Raw genomic sequence first — 21,940 nt, forward strand, 5'->3', positions numbered from 1 at the left:
AACGTGCCGGTTCACATTATCTCTGCAGCACAAGGCAGAGCATTGTAGGTCTCGACGCGGGCTTCACATGAGACGATTTTACGTCAGGGCAATGCCTAGCAACCGTAATTCTGCTGCATGCAGGCAACATACAACCGCATCGCATCAACAACAGCCAACTTGTTTGGATAACAAGCAACTGTTACCTTTGGGACCAGCTGCAAACATGCTGGAGGACTTCTTCAAATGTAGTCTCAATGACTCAAGCACCTGAGTTAAGGTGCAGCATACGCACTTTAATTTTAATTTGAACACTTTTTCACACATTTATTTATCATTGATGTTTTAAACTCAGAGTTAAAATATGTCCTCGTGGATATCTTAGCGAGGTTTGTGACGTGGGTCACATGCTGACAGTAGATATAGCCGCCGAGATTGCCTTTTTATTGCAGGGTTACGTGCAAGATCAGCTGGCGTGATGCAGGTTAACCTATAACCTGCTGGAACAATAAATACACTGATTTCAGCTTGAAGTCTCAGCGGCAGTAATCTCGCACCTTCTGCTGTCTGATGAACACTTTTACTTTCTGTACTTTCTGTACCTCTACCTGAGTTCAAACCTGAACGGCAGAGTATTTGTAGATGCTGGTAACACTGCTTTTAACCTCTCGTTAGTTTCTCCTGGTGACATAATTGCATTTATATTGTGCTTTTTCTAATCTTACTGAGCACTCAAAGTAATGATGTGTGATTAACTTGGGGTTCAAAAGCTTGTAATAATTGTAAATATACTTGTATTGTGAAGATATTTTGTGTGATTCATATTTATACTTTGATACCTCGTACTTATTTTCATATCTGCATCTCGTATTTTTACAGCCTTTTATTTTATTTTATGTTCATTTGAAGCTGCATGCTGTGGGTCATATTGCAAAATTAAAAATAGAGTTGCATATATATTACAAAAAAAACCCCATGAAGAATAAAACTACAGCGTGGGTTCTTTTTGAGCAAATCACAATGTTTCTTCCACCATTGATAGAAAGGTGAGAGCCTGTGTGAGGCCTTTTCTTTGACTTAAATAAATGCTTCCTTGGTGAGAACTCAGAGGTTTTGAAACGTGCTGGCCTATTAAAGCAAACATTACAGTGAATGTGCTAAGGTGTTTGCTCAGGGAGCAATGTTGTCACCATAAAAACGTCAACATGCAGGTAAGGAAGTGATAAGAGCAAACATGTTGTAGGTGCGCGAGGGAGATATTGTATATAATGGTACTGTAAGAGCAGATCTAAGGCTATATTTGTGATCATTGGTGCTCCTGTGCCTGTGTGAGGTTAAATTGACCTGCTCTGTCTGGCTCTTTATCTGCGTCAGACTGGAGTTTTACAGCTGTTGAGCAATAGAAATTGCTCCTGGGAGAAGTGACAGCAGCCGCTGCCACGTCTCCAGTCACGCAGCCTCATGCTGGCAAGCGGAGCTGGGCAGAGATCTGCCATCCAAGCAGTCCTTTCAACACCAAATGACTGCCATGTCCCTAGGTCTGCCGGTCACGTTGCCAAAAACACGTTGGAACACCCCACCTGTGCCAAAAATATCAGATATCTGAAGAACATTTACACTGGGGTTCCTTTTTATAGACACAACTATGATGAATTAAAACATATTATATAACACAAAGAGCCATCTAACATTTGAAATATAACCCAGCCAGTGAAGCATAAAGTGTCACCGCCTGGTGAAACAGCACTTCCTCATCACCGCTGTGGAGCATCTTGAAATCTGCAGTGTACTCAGCGGTCACAACCATTTGCTCTCGGGTTTCTCAAGACATTAACGTGACCTGGGAGACTTTTGCAGTCCGAGCTGTATTACAGAATATCAGTGTCATGGTTCAGACCATTGGAGATTTGTTTGGCTGGAAAACAACATTACAAGGATTTCACTAGTTTACAGGAAGAAATGTCTGACTAAACAAATAATTTAGTGTAGTAAACCCTTGATTTTTTAAAATAGAATATGTTTCAGACAGTTTGAGTGCTAAAAGATAGTTTCCCTGGTGTCAGAGGTTACTTAAGACCTGCTCCTACCTAAGAGATTAAAATATTTCACAAGCTAAATCCTTAAAATCTGAAAAATCTGTGATGTCCAGGATGTACCCTGCCTCTTGTCCACAACAGGATAAGTAGATAAATGGTTAAAAGGATGGATGATGGAGGGTGGGTTAAATATAAATATCTTCAATGTACCAGTGGCTGGACAGAGCTGGACTCAAAGACAGCACAGGAACAAGCTCTGAAGACAAGATCCATAGAGGCTGGGGTCTACCACACGATGCAAGACCCCAGGTGCAGGCTGTGTAAAGATGCCCCTGAGACAATCCTGCACATAACCGCAGGGTGCAAGATGCTAGCAGGCAAGGCATACATGGAACACCATAACCAAGTGGCCGGCATAGTGTAAACCTGCAACACTTGTTTTGTAGCCACATGCAAAGCTGTTAAAACAAGCAAACTTCTGAGCAAACATTTGCTTATATAGACATTCAGAAGTCTGCATGGGCACAGAGCAACATTACTGTAGCTGTGTTTGCACAGTTAGATCACTAATTTGTTGCCAGGCAAAAGACACCAATTTGTTGGTGCTACTGTTCACCACCACAGGAGCACACGGAGCAAAACAGGAATTTTTCAATTAAAGAACTGGGATAATACTCAATAGTTAAGTCACTCACCTGATCTGAGGCCAGTAGAACAGCTTTTCAGTCATTAAATACAAAAGTGAATGCCGAGAGACCCAAATTCAAGCAACAACTGAAGCCGGGCAGAGGAAAAGGAGCACCTCAATGGAGGAAGCACAGCAATTGGTCATGTCCATGGATTTCAAACATTGGGTAGTCATTGTCTGCAAATGATTTTCATCCAAGAATTAAAACCAGTCCTCATATTTAATATATTAGTTTGTCCAATTAATTTTGAGCCTCTAAAAATGGAGTGCTGTGCAATAACTCCTGAACAGTTAATTCAAAACATTTGCAAAACCTCCAGATTTGGGTTACAAAGGTAAAACTATGAAAACTGTGTCTTTGTCCAACAAATTATGGACCTAACTGTATATAACTGGACATTGTAATTCCAATATCTACTCTTAAAGCTCAGTTTTCGGTCTCCACCAGCTGTTTACTGTGTACCAGCTAAGAACTCCATTATATTAAAAGCTAATCTCTAATCATTTGATGGTGTGTACAGTGGATTTTTACAAGCATCAAATTAAAGCAAAGTTAGAAATAGAATAAAAATAAATGAACAGACAGGCAAACATGCCCATGGATTTATTTCTTAGTTATAAATTAGATCAGTGTAAAGGTTGCATTTCTTTTTTTTTAATTCCCCATGTGGCCAGCTGTCACCAGTTGGGTTAACCCAGTTTATCTGAGTGGGCTGAGGCACACTGACCAGCACAGCCATTTTGATTCGCAGCCATCTGTGAGGCCCATTGTGAGAGGAGACAGAGGAGAACTGCAGCCTCTCGCCACAGCACTTTCCATGCAAACTCCCTGACCCCAGCGTCCTCGCTGCTGCTCGCCAGAGGAGCGCCAGTGTGTTGGACCCATTGCTTCCTGGATGGCCCTCACCACATTACAATCTCTTAATCACTGCTGTGCCTTTGAGAGAGAAAAGAGGGAGGGGGAGGGAGTCTCTGCAACTGGATTGGCTGCTCTTGGTGGAGCTGTTGCTAAGGGGAGGGCTTTACTCAGCGATGGATGGATTGATGGATGGATGGGCTTCTGGTTGGAGCAACTTAACATTTAGATCAACTAAATGTGATGAAGCAAATCTTCCAAAACTACTTGAGGTTCAGACCATGTTCTCTGTCACCATTTGCTGTTTTATTATTTATCAAATTTGTCTCACCCAAATAAAGTCTTATCAACCGTGATGGCTCAGTTTGCTTTACTGCCACTTGTCCTCTTGCAGCTACCATTTGTACAGTGTGAGATTTGAATTTTGTTTCAGGATTATTCAGTTCTGATGGGAAAGTTTAGGGTTTAACATTCTGAAACAGATTGTTGGCATTTTGATTTCAGCCAAGTCAACTTTAAGGATTTAATTGCCTAGTTTAAGATTTAAGCAACTTGGCCTGAATATGCATTGAGGTAAGAGTCCAATTACACTTTTAAAAAAATATAAACTTGTGCCCATGTACTTTAGATGATATACTGAAGTGCTTAAAACAGACTCCAGGCAAGTTGCATCAGATACAAGATTAAATGGTGTTGAGATCCCAGCACTGCTTACTCATTTAGTGCCAAAATTGCCACGCCCAGCTAAAACCCTTCTAGAATTATCTTGCAACATCCGCATACTCATGTTAAAATATTAACATTGCACAGGCCGGACCAACATCTATATGTTTTAAGGGTTTCCCCTCAGAAGTTTAGCTAAAGTATCATCTTTCGCCAGGAATGTCACATCAGAGACTAGTTTACATCTGAGCAGAGATTGAGGTAAACATCTATTTATAGGCAGGCTACTTGAGAGAGTCTGAACATCCTTCCTGTTACTAATGACAGACAAGACAAACATTATTAGCTTCATGTTTATTTCCATTTTATTGCAGCAATATAAAATTGGATTTTCAAATTAAGTTTCCATAGACAAACATTTAAGCTATATAATGAACAACTTACAGTGACAATGTGGGAAGGAATTGAACATGGTATGGTACAAAAAGTCAAGGCACACCTTGTTGTAGCATTGAGTGGAACGCTTTAAAACCTCTGCAGGCAGGAACCCTTCAGCTCAGCTTTAATAAAATGACCATTTTTACAAGGAGGGACAGAACAGCCAGCATTCAATATCTCCTATGGGCAGAAACTTTATTCACTTCAACTTGAAATTCATGTAAATTTGAAATGCAGATCACGTGAGGGAAAACGTTCTGCCTAAAATCAGAGCTGTGCTTCATCAGGACTTGATTCAGTAAACCTCCACCAAGCATGAACATGCCAGCCTCTCCAGAAGAGGCAGGCTGACGACATGCGCAGGGATCACTGGTTTATTTATTTATTTTATTCATTTGATGGGAGGGGGCGGAGGAGCAGGATTGAAGTTTGAGTGTTATTCAGTAGCAGGAGAAGCCAGGAGTGGTTGGCTGGTCAGTTTACTGTCTGAGAGTTTTGGAAGAGATCTGACCCATCACAAAACACCTCACTATTTCAAGTCAGTTTGAGGAGAAAAGGGCGAGGAAAACAGATGCAGTTACTTCTATCTCATGAAGTTTCCTCCTCCAATTTCCCTCTTGTACCTGTTGGTGAGGTGGTCTGCCTGCATGGTCAGCTTGGACAGCACGCCAAACAGTCCTCTGAGGTGATAATGAAACTGATGCTGCAGGTCAGCGTTGTCATCCACGTGTATGTCTCCCTTCACCGCCTGCTGCTCTTCCTGCTTCACCGCCATCTCTAGGAAGCTGGCACCGCTGCTCACCTCCCTCTTCAGCAGGCCCCACTCCATGTCGTTCTTTATGGACTTGAGCAGCAGGTAATGCTCGTACATGTCCCTCTGCTTGTTGCTGCACGGCGGTTCGTTGTTGTTGTTAGCCTGCTGCTCGTCCAGCGGCATGTCTCGCAGCAGGCTCGGCACCATGATGGTCTCGTCCATGTTGTTGGTGGCCGCTATGAAGCGGTGCATGACGTTAATGAGGGAGTGCTTGTTGCCGACGGAGTCGCTGCTGATCTGCATCATTTTGAAGGCTGTAAGGTTACAGTGTAGCGCAGACGGGTGGATCTTTAAAGGCAGAGCTGTTTGGCTGGTGATCTGCAAGATGAAGGGAGGGATGATTAGGATGCAGGAAAGGTGCAGGGAGATTGAGCAGACTCTGCAGAAATGCAGCACAGCAAGGGCAAATCCCTCTGAGACAGCTTTACATAATCAGCACGGACAATAAAACACCTGCAGCACGCCGGACTAAAGCCTGGCTGCAGGGGACCGACACCGCGAGCTGACATCTCTAATAGAAAACAGATGAATAAGACTTCCGTATGCTTCCAATCTATACCATCATGCCCGAAGCGCATCACTATGACCTCGATTTCCTGCTGCTGAAATTCAAACATCCCTTCAGTTAGAGAGGCACTGAGTACAAGACTGACCTGGAAACCTGAGGGAAAGCTTGCCTGGTGTCCTGGTTGGTTAACTCAAGTTTTCTCAGGCAGCGTACAGCACCCGCTGGGAAGAAAAATAAAAATTTCTTCAGCTGACTGACAGATAAGCGCTGTTTTTATACCCAGCAGCCGGGTTGGGCGGTAGGAAGGACTGAAAGTCCGGCCTCTTTGGGTTTTACTGCAGAGCCAGTTGGGCTGCATGACAACTGCAGGCGGGGCTTCTGCAGCGTCTGATCCAAAATTGACCAATGAAATGAGATCTGGCAGTAGTGATGTGCGATACCACTGATTTCCTTTCCGATCCGATACCAAGTAAAATTCAGGGTGGTATCGACGATACTGATCCGATACCAATACTTTGTACAAAAACTTATTTGATTTATTTTATCTCAAATTATAGCATCATAATGATTACAGGATATCAGACTACTTGTTCTTATCACTTAATAATGCAGAATTCATCATATAGAAATAAAAAAACTGAAGTTATGCACTATTTGAACACGCTGCCTGCCTGCAGCACTAAAGGACTCCGCGAGAGACGTCATATTCTGTGATATGATTTACTCTGAGGTGTTTGACGAGGTTAGTGGTGTTGCCACAACACCTCACTTTCTTGCCACATGTATCACAAACCACGTCTCAGCTGTTTGTGGAGGTAAAATACGTCCACACATGACTCCATTTACGCTCAGCCATTGTTGTGAGTGCGCACGCCAAGGGGCTGCGACACATTTATACAGCCATATTTCGCATATGAATATGAAAGGCGGAAGAGGAAGTAGTTCCTTCCAATGTAGACAAGTTCCTGTTAATGATAAACTACAAATTTACCCTAAATTACTAAAATATCGATATTTTAATATGAGAATCGATTCTAGAACATAAATGACTGGTATCGGCGGAATCGATATTTCAGTATCGATCCGCACATCACTATCTGGCAGCAGCCACTCAAACATGTTTGTTCTGGGCTCGCCTGCGATTAGCTGCACCCTGTTTACTGCTCATCTTTTCCGGGCCGTTTGTCCCCTGAAGGCAACACTGGTGTAAGTCTCCGTGCAGCTCTTTGCACGTCGGGTTTGTCAAGAGTTGAACTCATAGATGGTTTAAGATTCAACTAAGCATAGTGTGATCCCCCCCATCCCCCCACACACGCTCACTCTCCGTCCTTTATTGGTTTGTATATATCTTGCACAGCACTGCCGCCTGGCGGTTAAGTTGTGTCGGTTCAACTGAAGCGTCCTCGCTGATGCAATACACTCATCCAAACGACACATGACCCCAGGAGCAGCACGTGTCACCAGGTGGAGCATCCACTGTGTCACGGGTGTCCCTAAAAGTCTGGCATAAATTTCAGGCTTTTAGCTGTATTTTCACGAGTTTTACAGCTTTCCCCACTGATAAAGATCTCCCTCGATGCCAATCTTAGTGCAGCAGTTAATTTAATTAATAAATAAACAATAAAATCACAGAAAAGTAGACATTTCTGTTTTGTTTAGGTCCACAGTAAAAGAAGAAAAAAAGATCCAAACAAAAAAGGACATTTTCTGTAAAATAACAATTTTCTGTTTTATAATTACAGGATAATTTACTGTGAATTTACACACTTATTTCTTCCAATTTAAGCCCAAAGAGTCATGCTGGCGGACTTTTTTTATTTACTACAGCAGCATTTCTTTATCTTGTAGAAAAACTGTTGAAATTGCACAAATTTTTCTTATATTAAGATATCTAAGGGATTAAATGTGAAGTTGAAACTTCTTTACACTGACAAAGGGCAGAGTTTCATTCATTTGCCACACTAAGGATCAAAGTGGAGCTGCATTTGGTGCGTCATGTAAAATGAGTTTGACATCCCTGCATTATTGGATTAGTTTCACCTGCAATTTTCCTGAGTAAAACCAGCAGTCAGTGCTTTGAAAAGCATGGCACAAGTTGCCTGTGTCTAAGCTGTGAGCCAAAGCTTATACATATTTATAGAAGCCTGCTTGTATTCATCAGCATGAATTCAATTATTTATTTACAGTCTAATGTGTTGGTGTACAGAGGCAAAGCTACAGAAATGGTCTGTGTCCTTGCGTCAAACATCATGCAAATCAAATTTGACCCCACCAGAAACTGGTTACCTCAGGGCAATAAAGCGCTATAAGGGCACTAAAATGTCACAGTTTTCTACATATGCTCATTTTTATTTTAATGTACATTATTGTACATTATTGTACTTTATTGAGCCCCGTGGGGAAATTGCTCTCTGCATTTAACCCATTCACTCAGTGAAGCAGTGGGCAGCCATTGGGCGCCCGGGGAATGAACATCAACTAAATTTTCTTAGAAGCATTTAATGTGTGATTGTATGGTTCCGTGTGTCCGAGTGTGCCTATCATTGATAACTATTCTCTGGAACTTCATGAAACACTTACTGTCTTCAAATTCACTCTCCTTGTTGAAGGAATGGGGCCCAATTGCCCAAACACATTCTTTTCTCCCATAAAATATTTATGTGCTCATATCCTGTAAGTTAACATGAGTTCATGCAAGTATTAAATGATGCAATTAAGCAAGTTGTAGCAAGCGAGCACCAGAAAACATAAAACAAGCAGTGCCAAGTATCAGAGTTCAGAAACACAGTTTAAATGTACTAAGTTACATTCCACTACTGCTCATCTAACTCAGTGACGCTGTAGGATTAACAGCACTACGCACCAAGTCTAAGGAAACTTTATTTAACAAACTGCAAATGAGCAACATCTCTCAGGCCTTTGTAGAAGTTTAGAGTTCAATCAGCATAGACTGTGTTGATATTTATTTTGTCAACAACGGCATATTACCAAAGCACAGAGGTATAACTGGTGGTTATACCTCCTGCACATGCACATCATGTCAGCTACACCCAGTGACTGTTTCGTTTGCTGTGCAAACAGTTAAACCTGAAATTAAAGAGACGTAGGTTGTGCTTTTATTCTTTGGCCACAATAATAATTTTTTCCCCCCAAGGCTTTTTAGAACGAAAAAAGGTTTATTTGAATGAAATATCAAACCATTGTGCAAAGACCTACCACCTTCATACACATCAGGAGAAACGACTAGCCAGAGAAAATACAACAGCTGCAGTGAAGCACGAGATTCAACAACGAGGTGATCGAGCTGACAGCGTGTAGCCTTGTTACAGCCGTTTACATCTTTTACTATGCTGAGTGGTAGAAGTGAAGAACAATGTGGTGTTCACCCTTTAACTTCACCCCTGCAAATTATAGAAGTTAGGTAATGAAGGGGAGTCTGGTTTTCCTGGCTGTCAGCCACAGCCATGGATGAAAGTTCAAGGCCGCACTGTGTTTTTAGTGTGTAGTTTAATAGTGTAACTGTGTGACAGGTCTTTACGTTACAGATGCAATTCGAGTGCATTATGGGGAAAAAAAAAAAAAGGGAATCTTGACAAAGTGGATGGTAAATTCTTATTTGATCATTCAGGCATTTTTAGTATTTTTATGTGCAGTTACTTTAATCGCACATCAAACATGCTATTTAAATCCATAAAGTTGTCTTCCACTGAAAAACAGAGATGCTTTCATATCTTGAAGTTTATTAGCATTCTTCTAAAGGCCCCAAATATCCAGGGCATGTTTGTCTGCCAAAAATCACCTGCTGCCAGAATATTTGTGTTTCTTTCTTTTTTGTGAGCAAACAGCTGTACAGACAGTTGCTAAGAACGCACACTGTCAGAGACACTGGATTTCATCTTTTATTTTCAAGTATTTCACATGCATCCACACAAGAATAACACTAACACTGAAAACTGTGGTAAGAAGTCAGGTGTAGTTGGCACACATAATTGGTAGGGCTGGCTTTCCCACACAGCTCCTATAAATCATTTGTACTTGATTTCAGGAAGGTGACCTGTCCATTTCTAGGGCTTATAAAGGCTTCACACATAAAGATACAGACGTTTAACATTAACAGCTTATTATTGTCTACATTTCATCTGCTCAGCTACAGACTACTAGCGAAAAAATTATAACACAAGGCAACTGCGAAACAAGAAATGAAAATGTTGCTGTCAAATTAACTCAAATAAAAAAGTGACACTAATACACAACATAAACACTAAATGTAATTTCCCTAATTTACTCCCAGAATAACAAATGACCTGTGAAATGTTTTATCTTTGGTCACACCAAGTTCCGAGTATTCTCCCTTTTTGATGCTCCGCAGACATGATTCCCTTGTGCATTGGTGAGATTGAATAAAAGAAAAAGCGGTGAGTGTCTTCCATCTCTAAAATTACATGATAAGAAACACAAAGACAAAATATTAAAATCCCAACTCAGTTCGCACCAGGACCGGCTCATCAGTGACCTGCAAATAGAAGCAGAAAGACCGTTACAAATCCTCCTCAGAACAATCTGTATGACTTGCTGTTATGATAACTCCCTCATAAAAGACATACCTGTGGCAGGTGACTGTTAGACCATCTCATACTGGTTGTTGGTGATGTATCGAGACAAGCAGCAGGCCAGGAACATCCCAATGAGCTGAAACCACAGTACACAAATTTCAATCTGTGGCCCAAACTGACATCTGAAAAAATTTTTTCTATGGCTTCCTGAAACCTTAAATTACTTAAAAAACAAAACATAAAAAAAACAAAAACAAAACAAGCAACAATTACTTCCTTTTTTGTGTTTTCACAGATTTACTTACATCTTGTATTCATTAGCAAGACGCATGACATCTGCATTAAATTATTCTGTTCTTTTGTCCCATTTTTAGTTTTTTTTTTTTAAGTCAACGTTTAAATGATTCTCTTTCTTATACTTTGTTAATTCCTGGGTTTTGATATTTTTGTGTGGATGGATGCTGGATAACGTGGCAGCTGTACTGATCTGCTGAGGAGAAGAGAGCTGAATGTAAAAGCAAAGCTGTTCAGTTACCCGTCGATCTGCGTTCCTGCTCTCACTAATGTCCACGAGCTGTGGGCATCGTGGATATAAGAGACAGGAATTAGAAATGCCTCCTGGGACGCCTCCTATGTGAGGTGTTTCAAGCACTTTCAATTGGGAGGAGGCCAGGGGGCAGACCCAGGACATGTTTGACAGATACTGTCTCTCAGCTGGTTTGAGAACACTTCTGTGAGGAGCTGGAGAAGATGTCTGGGTGTCTATGCTTAGACTCCTGCCCCGACAACCAAGGTCAGTGACAAAAAAAATTTACTAGATGAATAATCAGACAATGTTACGGTAATTTAAACATGTTTTCTAACTATTCTTTCCTTATGGCTCATGTTTGAAATAAATTTAAAACATGGGTGATTATAGTGACCCATTTGATTTAGGGGCTGTTTAAACTGGGTATTTAAATGACTTTCACCATTACTGTAGCAATGTTGTTTGTTTACTCAGGTTTTGTGTTGGTTTCTGGAGACTTGGAAAGATTTTACATTTGTCTTAACTGGAAAGCACTTGGGTCAAGTCTACTTAAATAAAAGTGACTTGACTTCTCGTATGACTGGAAAACTGTGGCTATACCGCAGAACCACAAGTTGCACAGTTTTCCACTTATAACCTTCACTTACTCTAAGTCAGAGCTTTGCATGGAGCAGCCACACTAATGCTCAGACAGGCTACAAGTAACTGTAAACATTAACTACACTGTGAGTCACTCTGAAAGAACTAGGAAGATCCTTCTCCACACCTGTGCTACAATGGTGGAAAAGAAGTATACAAAAACTTCAGCATGACAAAGAACCAGTCGATAATATAGCATCTGTGAAAGATGATTATTAAGTGGAGGTATGAAAAGAATTTGGGGTAATTCCCAAATTTTATGGCTTTATAAATGCTTTAAATATCGATTCACGGGAGACTATGGTGACTGGCTTGATTTCGGGGCTTGTCTCAAGTGGCCACCTTTGGAGCGGCATGTTGCTGCTTTGTGCAAAAATGACCTACAGTGGGGCAAAAAAGTATTTAGTCAGCCACCGATTGTGCAAGTTCCCCCACTTAAAATGATGACAGAGGTCAGTAATTTGCACCAGAGGTACACTTCAACTGTGAGAGACAGAATGTGAAAAAAAAAAATCCATGAATTCACATGGTAGGATTTGTAAAGAATTCATTCGTAAATCTGGGTGGAAAATAAGTATTTGGTCACCTCAAACAAGGAAAATCTCTGGCTCTCACAGACCTGTAACGTCTTCTGTAAGAAGCTTTTCTGTCCCCCACTCGTTACCTGTATGAATGGCACCTGTTTGAACTCATCATCTGTATAAAAGACACCTGTCCACAGCCTCAAACAGTCAGACTCCAAACTCCGCCATGGCCAAGACCAAAGAGCTTTCGAAGGACACCAGGAAAAGTATTGTAGACCTGCACCAGACTGGGAAGAGTGAATCTACAATAGGCAAGCAGCTTGGTGTGAAAAAATCAACTGTGGGAGCAATCATCAGAAAATGGAAGACATACAAGACCACTGATAATCTCCCTCGATCTGGGGCTCCACACAAGATCTCATCCCGTGGGGTCAAAATGATCATGAGAACGGTGAGCAAAGATCCCAGAACCACACGGGGGGACCTGGTGAATGACCTGCAGAGAGCTGGGACCAAAGTAACAAAGGTCACCATCAGTAACACACTACAACGGCAGGGAATCAAATCCCGCAGTGCCAGACGTGTTCCGCTGCTGAAGCCAGTGCATGTCCAGGCCCGTCTGAAGTTTGCCAGAGAGCACATGGATGATACAGCAGAGGATTGGGAGAATGTCATGTGGTCAGATGAAACCAAAGTAGAACTTTTTGGTATAAACTCAACTCGTCGTGTTTGGAGGACGAAGAATACTGAGTTGCATCCCAAGAACACCATACCTACTGTGAAGCATGGGGGTGGAAACATCATGCTATGGATCTGTTTTTCTGCCAAGGGGACAGGACGACTGATCCGTGTTAAGGACAGAATGAATGGGGCCATGTATCTGGCCAAGATGGCGCCGCGGATGGTCGCCCTGGTGCTTCAGTGCGTTACTTTTGTTTTGTTTTTGTGCATTTCTTCTGTGTCTGGGGACTCCTCTGGATACTCCTCTGGATACTCGTACACCAGAGAAGAGCTCCTTAACTACAGGACTACAACGCCTGTGGAAGTGCTATTTATGACACTATGTTTGCACTGAAGCACCGCAGCAATTTCCTAATGTTGTAAACCTGCTCAACATTTGGCAATAAACCCCATTCTGATTCTGATCGTGAGATTTTGAGCCAAAACCTCCTTCCATCAGTGAGAACTTTGAAGATGAAACGAGGCTGGGTCTTCCAACATGACAATGATCCAAAACACACCGCCCGGGCAACAAAGGAGTGGCTCCGTAAGAAGCATTTGAAAGTCCTGGAGTGGCCTAGCCAGTCTCCAGACCTCAACCCCATAGAAAATCTGTGGCGGGAGTTGAAAGTCCGTGTTGCTCGGCGACAGCCCCAAAACATCACTGCTCTCGAGAAGATCTGCATGGAGGAATGGGCCAAAATACCAGCTACTGTGTGTGCAAACCTGGTAAAGACCTATAGTAAACGTTTGACCTCTGTTATTGCCAACAAAGGTTATGTTACAAAGTATTGAGTTGTATTTTTGTTATTGACCAAATACTTATTTTCCACCCTGATTTACGAATAAATTCTTCACAAATCCTACCATGTGGATTCATGGATTTTTTTTTCACATTCTGTCTCTCACAGTTGAAGTGTACCTCTGGTGCAAATTACTGACCTCTGTCATCATTTTAAGTGGGGGAACTTGCACAATCGGTGGCTGACTAAATACTTTTTTGCCCCACTGTACAAGTGATTTTAGCAATGCACACTGGGCAACGTGGCTCAATAAACTTGAGTCTGATATCAGAATGTAGACTGTATGAGGGGAATAACTGCTGAATCAGAGCCAAGATGCACAGCCGCTGTGGCTCTGCTCTAGGTCTCCATGCTACGTCCCCCTTGGTGCAGTCTTGAGAACAGCTGGAGAACACATCACACAAACAAGCTTATGTTGCCACATTTCAACTAGATTTTCTCTCACTGTTGGAAATCATTTCCTGCTGTGTTCCTGTTTGTTGGTTAGTAGAGGTGGGTCACAGCAAAAAAAAAAAAAAAAAAAAAAAAAAAAAAAATTCAAGACAAACCCTCCAGCTGATCTGCCCGTCCTTTTATTTTCATCCTAACGTGGTGAAAACTGAGCTTTTTCATTAATAGAACAGAGAGTAGAAACATCCTGTCTCAAAGTGACGATGAAAAACCTTTTCTTATACTTATTACTTTGAGGCAGACTGCTGCGATTCCTTAGGCTTAAAACATTCCTTTTTGTTAAAGCAGGATCAGGTGAGCCTGAAACATTCCCATAGTCACATTAATACAGTGAGGATTTTTCTCCACTCCTCTTTTCAATCCTGACGTGTTTACATGCCAATACTGCACGTCACAAACTTTTGTCTACTCTCCCACAGTTTGTGTTCTGTCCTCGCCTCTCTGTGGTTGCCTCTCCCCGAGGGTGGTTTTGCTGGGCGTTCTTTCTTCCCACAGTCACCAAGTCCTTGCTCATAGGATAATTTGGTTGTTGGGCTCTCTCTCTAACATTTTAGGGTCTTCACGTTATAATATAAAGTGGCTTGGGGTGACCGCTGTGAATTGGCACTACATAAATCACATTTAACTGAATTAACATAGGTTGGTTATTACTTCAAGAAAAACAATACTAATTGGTTCCTACATCTGGCTTCAATTGTTCAGCTTTTCTTTGGTTTGTAGCCACAAACGGTTTCCATATAACAGAATATTAGACATACCTGAAAGAAGGCAATTCCAAAAGAAATCCCAGCAATTATTCCCAGGTTGTTCTCCATTGTGGTGCTTACCAGCACAAAGCAGCCCTTCACAACAGGAAAAAAAAAAACCCTCAGAATTAAACAGAAAGTTATATTGAACCAAAACCTTTTACAAATACAGCTGACCATCTTTGAGATGAACTGCTTGTTCCAAACTCACCGTTGTGTACACCACATTCTCAGCCTTGGCAAGATCCTTCAGTGTTTCTGGTGAGCAGTTATCGCTGTCTTTACAGCAGCTGACCGGGATGCCTTTCTCTTGAAAGTACTTTGTATTGTTCCAGTCTGTGTAATTATACACCCCGCAGCAGTGCAACTAAAAGCAAAGAGTCACAACAACAAAAAAGAAAAGAAAACAAAGCTATGTTGTGGATTCACCCTTTGAGAAGACAGTGATGAGAGCAACATGGTTCAAGGAGAGTGCTCCTGTGCGTTCAGTGTTGAGTTGACCTTTAAAATGTTCATATAAACAAGAGCCCTCTGGTGTGTACAGAGAAACATAAAGTCAGATAAATGCAACGCCACTAGGGTGATGGAAAATCTCCCACTTACATTCCTCTGGATGGTGTCCACTGGATTCTTGCTCTCCGTGCCGTTGTACTTTATCACTGCGTTTTTATAGCCGTTGTCCAGTGTGGCTTTGATCTGATGAGTTCAAAATAAAGGCGTCACATACATAACAGAGGGGTTGACTTTGAGTTGTGCTAGCTGAAACCTGACAGAGATAACGGGTATCACAATAGTGGTATTCATCTTTTCGCTGCAGACGCTGCACACGCTCATGTGATTGCACGACTTCACCGTTTGTGATGTTGAACTTGTTTTAACCTGTTTCAAGAAACTTTCACCCATGAAAATAAATGACAAACATTCCCTCAGTGTCATGTTACAGTTTCATTTTGATTCAAGCGTACCAACTGTAAGTTTAACCCACCTCATGTCAAAAAATATTTCCATTTCCTCACCTCATGCCTGAAGATGAAGCCTGAAACTCCAGCCACGAGCTCAGCCAGGAAGACCAAGGTCAAAAACATGGCATACTGAGAAACACAAAAGACAAAAAACAGTCATGCAAGGTTATTTCTGAGACTGGGAATGTTTCCTGCTGCTCTTTCACCGACCAGTTTGAGCATCCACGGGCTGCCACGGCATGTGGCGAAGCAGCCGAACAGTCCGAAGATAACGATGATGGCTCCGGTCCCGATGAGGACATATGGCGCGTTGGTGCTCTCCTCAGCAGCCAGGGAGAAATAGGTCTCCAAGCTTACCTTCCCCCACACGCCAACGGCCAGCAGGATCACGCCTGTGACCTGGAGACAACAGAAGAGCGAGTCAGCTCAAGAATCAAAGATCAACAGAGACACGCAAGGAAGGCTTTTAGGACCTGTGACTGATACGGGTCAAGCCCAACCAGTTACTTAAGAGTGTGGTTAGCATTCAGGAACACAATCATTTCATTTCAATTTATTATGTAGCTCTAGGGAAAATCATAAACAATGAGCAGCTTAATTAAAGAAAGAGAAAGCTAATTAATTTATCTGTGGATCACCAGGGGGGGAAATATCTACTGACTTCAGCTTCCAAAATATAAAGATCTCTTTTTTGTCACATATGATAATAAAACCATTTTTTGGTAATTATAGACACTTAAAAACATTTTAAATCTATTATTCTGCATGTGTATGTACTCTGACAGACTGGTGATCTACCTTGAATCTCACTTTTACTTGAGAACCGTGTCGGTCTGCATCCAGAGAAAACACAATTTCCCTTAGTGACTTCCTTTATTAAATCTGCACTGATCTCAGGGGAGCAAATGTAGATGAGGCAGGGGGTAGATTGTATCTGAGGCAAACAGGATACAGCCTTTCCGTTCACAATACACGCTTAATATGCTGTGGATTATTCATCTACCCGCCTCGCGTGTTTTAGTAAGAACACGCCTGGGATTCGAGCCTCAGTCTGTGATTTAATCTCAATCTCAGCAGCTTTTCCTTTAACGCTCCCCCACACAAGTCATTAGCCTGAGGGGAGGCATCGGCTCAGCCAGGCAGCAGCAATAAATTGTCAGATAAAAGCACAGCCCTGAACTCTGTGTTAGCAGAAGCAGGAGCCTCACAGGGCTGTTTGCTCAGAGCAAAGACTAACACTGAGAACAACTGTAAGCATCTGTTTTCCTCCACAGACAAGCTTGTGTTTGTTTGTTTCGTTTTGTGAAGAAACGTGATTTAAGCGTAAATGGGTCCGGCAACAAGAAATTACTGTTGCGTTTATTTTTGGTTATTAAACTGTGAAAATAATAAAACATGTTATTTCCCAACTGCAGAAATTTAAACCACAAGCTCTAATTTGAAGATATATTCAGTTTTTTTACTCCTGTAAATAACAAAGGGAAGCAGGGTTTCACTGATATATTACCTGAAGATGATAACAGGTGATAATTGCTCTGCTTTTTAAAAATGTGCAAATTAGATCAGGGTTTTTCCTACTTCAAAATAAGCCTGTGTATAGTTAAAGCAACAACATTAAGTAGTTGCATTTACTTGTTCCTGATAAACACGTTTTAACCTGAGTCAGGAAATCAAAGTAAAACCACTTTTGATCAACGTCATCACCCCCCCTGCTGATAAACAGTGCATTTTGCTGTAACTTCTGGCAATCTGATTAGTAAAAAAAATATTTTATGCATAAGTTTATGAAACCCCTATTTAAATGTTTTTAATTATGATCAGATTACATTGTCATTTGGAGTTGCCAACATGTTTCTAATGCAGGAAAGACACTGAAGATCAATTTGATCTGTTTTGGCTGATTAACTCTTCAGACAGTGTGTTAACTGAAAGTTGGGTCATTATATTAAAATGAGGCATTGTAAACAGAATAGTTGATCCTCTGTAGGCCACTATATCAGACTTTTGTGCCCTTTTATTTATTTTTTTAAATTGGCCCACAAAAGTCAGTTAATTTATATACCACTAGTTAAAAACAAACAAACAAAAAAACAAACAAGTAAGCTTTGAGCCCCTGTAGGCTCATCCCTGCTGTTATTGTTGCTGGAGACACGCTGACTGCTGTGAGCCTACAGCAAAGTTTAACCAAATATCTGAGAGTCTAAGCTTGCAGTTTGCACACGCACATCTTTAATTAAACACTTACTAATTCAGCTTCGCTGTCACGGTGTAAAACAAACCGGCTTGGATTGGAGAAGCTAAAAACATCACCATCTTTAAAAGTTTGCTTCAAAGGGGAAGTGGCTGGTGGAAACACAGTCACTGGTACAAAAAGAGGAAGTGGCAACAAGTTGCCCAATGCACTTTTTCACTAGCCCCACCAAAAAAAAAAAAGAAAAAAAAAAAAAGGGGGGCCCAAAATAAATTCATTAATAAAAATGAAAAACTGCATTTTTCTTCTAAACATTTGTACTTCCCTAAGGAAAACCATCCAACCACAGCTGCAAATTAGCACTAGATCAAATGAAATAATCTATGTACAAAATTAAATGATTAACTGTGGAGCTTTAAACAGTTTTGTTTAGAGTAAACAAGAAATCTGAAGAGTTATTCTGCACTCCAATCTGGGTTTTATTCCATAAATCATCTCATGTAGTATTCTTGTTGCACGTGTATATAAAAACCCAGCTTCAATGAAATGTCATCTTATCATGATATGAAACTGAGCTGCAATCATCAAATTATCTCTGACATTTTCAGACAAAACCATTAATCATCTACTCATAAAAAAAATAACAGTTTCAGCAAACTGTGTGGAAGAAAAATTACTAGTTGAAGCCGTACATCAAATCCTCTAATCTGAGAAGTATGCAGAGGTTTTGAACAACAGCTGTGCATTAAAAAGAAAAGGGGAACAAAAAACTGAGAACTAGATGAGATGAAATGCTAGGATGAGATGATCACTATATGGCAGCACAGGTTAACAGCAACACAAACTGAGAGTTTTTATTCCCCAGAGTTACTGCAAGACTCTTTTATCAGACATTAATAGCAGTGTACTGATTTATCTGCCAAGGGGTGTAACAAAGGTAACTGATCACAGAGTGATGACGGTCAATCTGCTGTGTAACACCAATTTTACACTGGCTAAAGGCCAAAGGACACTGTGATGAGAGTGTGGCAACAAAAACAAAGTAAACCAACAACATACATCTAATGGCATCGACTACTGCCCAAAATGTTTGCTAGTTCTACTGATGGACTGGTAAATGAGCAAAATAACCACTATAGCCGATTATACAGGCGACCAGGTGCCTTGTCCCACACTTTGTCTGGCTCTAGTTTACACAAGTCACGATATGTTATCTCACAAGAAAAAATGGTCTCAAAGCAGATATATGAATGCATCCCGAATGTTTAGCAGTAATGTGGCACAAGGTCAACAATTTTAACAGTTTAACGGAGAAACGGGAGGAATGCAGTCAAATTAAAAGCCTTCCACAAGTCACCTGGGATCGGGTCACAATATTAATTTCCTCGTAGTTAATTAAACATTAAGTTTAATTAAGTTTCAGTCAGACATAAGATGTAATGTATTTACTTTATTAAATATCCGTTAAAAAAACAAAAACAAACAAAATAAAATGTGACACTGAGGTTTGAGAAGTGCATTAGTGACTTTATTAGTGTACTTTAACGGCTAACGGCAACTTCCAGGGGTAATAAAGGCGAACACTGGGTGGATTTTTTTCCACAAGTGGTTATTACCGTCGACATAAAACTATCTCTACTCTGACTCGTGGACATTTTTTTCAGAAAATTTAACTTGTGCAGTGATTTCAAGAAACCGTGTCGTGAGCCTCGTTGGCAAAGCCGCTGCTCGGAGCCCATTGTTGCTCCTTCGTTAGCCTGTAGCCCCCTACTCCCCTTCCCTTTTGCAAGTCCGGCGACTCACCCAGAAAATCAGGCTGTAGGATATGAGGAAAGTCTTCAGGCAGGTAATCACTGGCTTCGTCTGAAGCCGGCGAGACGGTGGCGACATGTTGGAGTTTAGTTTTTTAACTGAAAAAAAGAGGAAAAAACTTCACTTCCCAGCGTCCAGAAACGAAGAGAGAAGAAGGGAAAAAAGTTCTGGATCTGAGGAGAGAGGGGGAAGTGTCGTCACTTACCCAGACTCACTTTCCTGGAGGATAAACAGCTCAGCTGGACAGACTAGCGTCAAGTCCGCAACAGCGACAGCGGTAAAACACCACACGCGCAAACAGCTATCAAAATAAAAGCCCAGCTGCGACGGTTTTTTTTTTTTTTTTTTTTTTTTTAAGGGAAACGGTGTCCAACATGCGGTCCGGGGGCAGAATTGGGCCGCCACAGGGTCCCACTCGGACTGTTTGATGTGAAGTCATTTACTGCTTCAGTTTTTCAATATAATTAATTTCTTCTTGTTTTCTGCTGATGTTAGCCTTCCTGCACAGGAGTGATACTGTATGGCAAGCATTTCTAGACCAATACCAGCTGATGGAACCATAAGGAGGTGCAAGCGGTGGGAAATGTTCACAGCTTTTAGTGTTACCAGCTGTTCCTGCGCATGGAGGAGAGGCTGGGTGCTTCCTTTACTTAGTGAGGGACTGGGAGTTAGTGAATGGCTGTTTACCTGTGAGTGATTCTGCCTGTGCAGCAGTAGTTTTCATTTTCCTTGCCAGGATAGACCATTTTTTAGGATTTGTTTCTGTGTTTAGACCCCACACATAGGGGTGGAGGAGTCCTGTCAACAGACCTGTCACCAAGTTATTCTAATGATTGTATGTTTAATCTCTTAATCATTTGTTATCTCATAAGGCCATTTGTTTTTTGTAAAACAGGCTGCAGCATGAGCCCAGAAGCTCATAAATTTAGCAATTCCTGGCTAATTACATCCCATCCCCATAAGAAATGGTTCTGACTTCCAAGAATTGCAGTTGTCCCAGTTTGCTGTGGTATTCATGATTGTGGCTTTTTGGCTGTGCAGGGTTTATAGTGTGATTTTGATCAACTGAGTTATCCACTTGCTGTGTAGCGTTTGGGTCTGAGGCAAATTTGCAAAGTGTCACGGTCCTGGGTCATTTTGACCCAGCATTTTCAGTTCTTATATTCCTTTGTATTATGGTTTGTATTCTGATCCTTTTGTCATGCTTTGTTTATTAGTATTATTCTATGTTTCAGTTATTCTTTGTGAGGGATTAGTTCTTAGGTTGTGTCTCTCGTTTAGTATAAGTTCAGTTCAGTGTCTGTTTCCTGTTTCCCGTTTTATTGTGAAAGGTTGTGCCTCATCTCAGTGTGTCTAGCTCCCCGTGTCTCGTTAGCCCAAACCCTCCCAGCTGTGTCTCCCTCCTGTTTTCCATTCCCCGATTACTCCCCTGTGTATATAAGCCCTGTGTTTTCCTGCGTTCCCTGTCGCCTCGTACCCTCAGCTAGCTGTGTGTTCTGCTTCTGTGTTTAATCACCTGCGCCAGTTTAGTATTTCTTTTCCAGTGTTTCCGTCCTGTGTTCAGACTTTTGTTGGTCTTTTGGTGAGTTTAGTTAATACGAGGTTTTTCCCAGCAATAAAGCTGCGCTTAAGTTTAACTTCCGTGTCTGAGTCCTGCATTTTGAGTCCACCACTCCTGCTTGCCTGCCTGCCACACAGCCAATCTTGACACAAAGTGTGGATCACTCATTGAAGGCTGGACCAGAGATTTAATAAGGACATTTTTTTTTAAATAAACTTAATTCTAAATGTCTTTTTTTTGTCTTTAAAGAATCTGTTGAGTGCTTTTCAGCCTCTAAGAACTTGACCAGACCAGGTGTTCAGATTTTACAGAGATGGTGCTGCTTTACATTTTTCACTGATAAATAAGAAATCCCAGTTTTACTATAATACTAGCATATAGATTTTTCTCCTGTTCTGACTGTTCCACAAGTTTACAGACAAGCATGTTTTTTGTTAATTTGTTTGTTTTTCAACTATTTTCCCCGAC

The 21,940-nt window shown here is 41.3% G+C and overlaps 2 protein-coding genes across 2 annotated transcripts; both read right to left on the minus strand.

Moving 5' to 3' along the window:
• Positions 1–4,573: 4,573 nt before the first annotated feature.
• On the minus strand, positions 4,574–6,210 carry mid1ip1l (MID1 interacting protein 1, like). Its single transcript, XM_085373068.1, has 2 exons — positions 6,128–6,210; positions 4,574–5,792 (listed from the first exon to the last, which is right to left on the minus strand). The coding sequence occupies exon 2, from the start codon at positions 5,718–5,720 to the stop codon at positions 5,244–5,246; it is 477 nt and encodes a 158-aa protein (XP_085229194.1). The 5' UTR covers positions 5,721–5,792; positions 6,128–6,210; the 3' UTR covers positions 4,574–5,243.
• A 3,436-nt stretch (positions 6,211–9,646) lies between these two features.
• Positions 9,647–20,099, minus strand: tspan6 (tetraspanin 6). The gene is made up of 8 exons (XM_085373081.1): positions 19,903–20,099; positions 16,119–16,307; positions 15,963–16,037; positions 15,550–15,642; positions 15,158–15,313; positions 14,959–15,042; positions 10,587–10,671; positions 9,647–10,495 (listed from the first exon to the last, which is right to left on the minus strand). Exons 1-7 carry the CDS (start codon positions 19,987–19,989, stop codon positions 10,603–10,605), a joined length of 753 nt encoding a protein of 250 aa, XP_085229207.1. The 5' UTR covers positions 19,990–20,099; the 3' UTR covers positions 9,647–10,495; positions 10,587–10,602.
• Between the last annotated feature and the right edge of the window lie 1,841 nt (positions 20,100–21,940).

The sequence above is a fragment of the Diplotaxodon limnothrissa genome, linkage group LG2 (genome assembly GCF_057381915.1).
Source record: "Diplotaxodon limnothrissa isolate DT_005_m linkage group LG2, D_limnothrissa_male_GT1.1, whole genome shotgun sequence".
NCBI lineage: Eukaryota > Metazoa > Chordata > Actinopteri > Cichliformes > Cichlidae > Diplotaxodon > Diplotaxodon limnothrissa.